The sequence below is a fragment of the Montipora capricornis genome, chromosome 10, assembly GCF_036669925.1.
Source record: "Montipora capricornis isolate CH-2021 chromosome 10, ASM3666992v2, whole genome shotgun sequence".
NCBI classification, from domain to species: Eukaryota; Metazoa; Cnidaria; class Anthozoa; order Scleractinia; family Acroporidae; genus Montipora; species Montipora capricornis.
This window is the reverse complement of record NC_090892.1, coordinates 15311126-15313625: the sequence shown is the minus strand read 5'-3', so window position 1 is coordinate 15313625 and position 2500 is coordinate 15311126. Positions and strand designations below refer to the sequence as shown.

The window sequence follows — 2500 nt, the reverse complement described above, 5'->3', positions numbered from 1 at the left end:
GATATATGAAATAAAAAAAGTAGGTGGGGCGCAATTGCATGTTGGGCGTGACAGTCTCTTAACAACTAAGGATGTGTCAAAATTCGACTAATAGAACCTCCCCCCCGCCCCCTTCCCCAACCCACCAATCATTGTTGAAATAGACTACTTCCGTGAAGGAAGTTTGGATGCGTGGTCTTAATTAGCATAACATTTCGCCAACTTTGATCCCAAATATCTCTTAAGATACTGATTCCTTTGAGAAGCAATATCAAACACTCAAAAGAGTGTTTCATCAGATATCCAAACATCTCGAAGTCGGTTAAAAAAACTCGGCCTTCGGCCTCGTTTTTCAACTCGCTTCTCGGTGTTTGGATATCCGATGAAACACTCCTTCTCGTGTTTGATACATTACTAAGAAATATCTGTTCACTGTCTCTGGGGGAGAGGGAGGAATTAAAAAAAAAAAACACCCAAAAGGGCGATCGTCCGAAGATTTTTGCCATTGATTGTACGTGCAGAAAGTTAGGTACAATTTATAGTAAGTCATCATTTCAATCCAGTTCGTTGACTAGTTTACTCGCAAGGGCTGTCGATTAAAAAAAATGATGGTTTCCGTGAGAAGATTATGGAAGATTTAGTCTGTAAAAACTGGAATTTCCGCTTTGTTTGTTAAGGGTACGGAGCTGGTTTTCCTGCGGGAGTGAGTGGTGCACAGCAGCCCCCAATGGCAGCAGGTGGTGGATCTGCGGCTGGACCACCTGCGGGGTACCCCGAGTACAATAGAATGCCAGGATCACAGGCTGGGCCTCCTGGACCAGCACCTGGACCTCCAAATATCGAAAGCGCAGGGCCATCAGACTATTCTGGATTCGGTTAGTCAAGGTTCCTTTGATATTTGTCGATCTCTAGAGAGGGACACTGCAGCATGAGGGGTTGGTGAAGAGATGCATTTTTCAGCGATTTCTTTGAGCAAGGAGGGCTTTTTGTTTCTAATCGATAAACTGTGCTGGGATCACCAATTACTCGTCACTCATCTCGAAATATGCCTAGATATTGGAATCGAGCGGCCCGCGCTTTAGTCAGTAGAGTACAGTCCCCAAAATCAGCCCATCGTAATGCGCTTGCTCATTTAATTAATGAAACGGAAGAATTCTTCTCATATTCTGACTGGATTGGCGTATATGGCAACCCAGTAATTAGGCTTATAACTCATCATTTTTATCAACAGTTTTTGTTCACTCCTTCCACGGTGTTCATTCTATCAAGATATCTTCTAACTAGATGTGTTCCCGTGTCGTATCGTGGCCTATTTCGAGTTTGCTATATTTTGACTTGTCCGAGCGATTTATTATCCAACTTGTTCTGCATACAGAATTCATGGAAAGAAAAAGGTTCATTCGATTTTTGAGTGACAAGCGGTGAAAAAGTAATAAAAGCGTAATATCGTGGAATCTTTGTACTCGTCTCAATGCGTTTTCTGTTCACTGTTATTTTGCGCGGCCAGACGTTTTTGCAACCATGTAACAGCTAGATCTTTTCTTTTTTTAACAGGCTTGGGTAACTATCCTCAGCAGGAACTTCAGTACGGCCCACAACGCGGACAATTCCCAACTGATAGCAACTACGGCTCGTACGGTAGCAACGACCCATCCGGATATACCGGGGGAGGCCCGGGATATGGTGGAGAAGGGCCATCTTTTGGTCGAGGATCATCGGCCACTCGTGGATTTCATCCTTACGGGCGATAGAAAAATGACCATTTTAATTTTTAAAGATATTTTGAACTTTGTAGCATAGAAATCTCGCTGTTTGGTTTCCTTGTTTGTAGGAGCCGTTGGGTTAAAAAAACGATGATTTTAGCCGGACAGATTTATGCGCCGTTTTTATGTTTTGCAATTAATATATTGTCAACTTGTTTAGCCATGTTTTTATCCCTGTAACAGCTTGTGATGTCTTGCTTTCAGGGAAGTGTTTGGACTCGCTATAAACGAAGTTACAGCTGTAGAATATATTGGCAATTTTTTTTGGTCATCGATCGTTCACGTTTTCCATGGCTTGATAGCACTGTCCGCTTTATGAACTGCTATCCAGTGGAGAAGCTTATTTGTGATGCTTATTTGCTTGCCTGTAATTTATCCGGAGTAAAGAAAAACATTGAACCTGATGAAACATGAAACATTTGCAATTACATTTTGTTTAAGAACTTTTCACAATTAAATATTCTCTCAGATAGTACGCGCGCTGATTGGCTAAATTAGCAGGCCGTATTCTACAGTACGGGCCGCTGTACAGCCCGCAAAATTTAAAATTTCGATAAAACATTATGTAGCAAGTTTTTCATGTCGTTTCTGTTACATAAACTTGTAACAGCTAAGAAGATTTAGTTTTTCGGATTTTGACACGGCAATCTTTGTGCCAGTTGAACCTTCCGCTTGACTTCGACTAGTTTCCTTGCCCGCGCGTCGGATTAACCTCAGATGTATAATAAATATCTTACTAACCTTGTTTTCTCGGTCCG

At 41.9% G+C, this 2500-nt stretch overlaps 1 protein-coding gene across 1 annotated transcript in view; it reads left to right on the top strand.

The window, feature by feature from the left end:
• The window catches only part of LOC138018756 (RNA-binding protein Musashi homolog 2-like), a 19249-nt gene extending 17079 nt beyond the window's left edge, over nucleotides 1-2170 (top strand). Inside the window, exons 12-13 of the mRNA XM_068865440.1 lie at nucleotides 657-854; nucleotides 1534-2170. Of these exons, the coding sequence (XP_068721541.1) occupies nucleotides 657-854; nucleotides 1534-1730 (395 nt within the window). The 3' untranslated portion in view covers nucleotides 1731-2170. The remainder of the gene's footprint in view (nucleotides 1-656; nucleotides 855-1533) is intronic.
• Nucleotides 2171-2500: the final 330 nt, after the last annotated feature.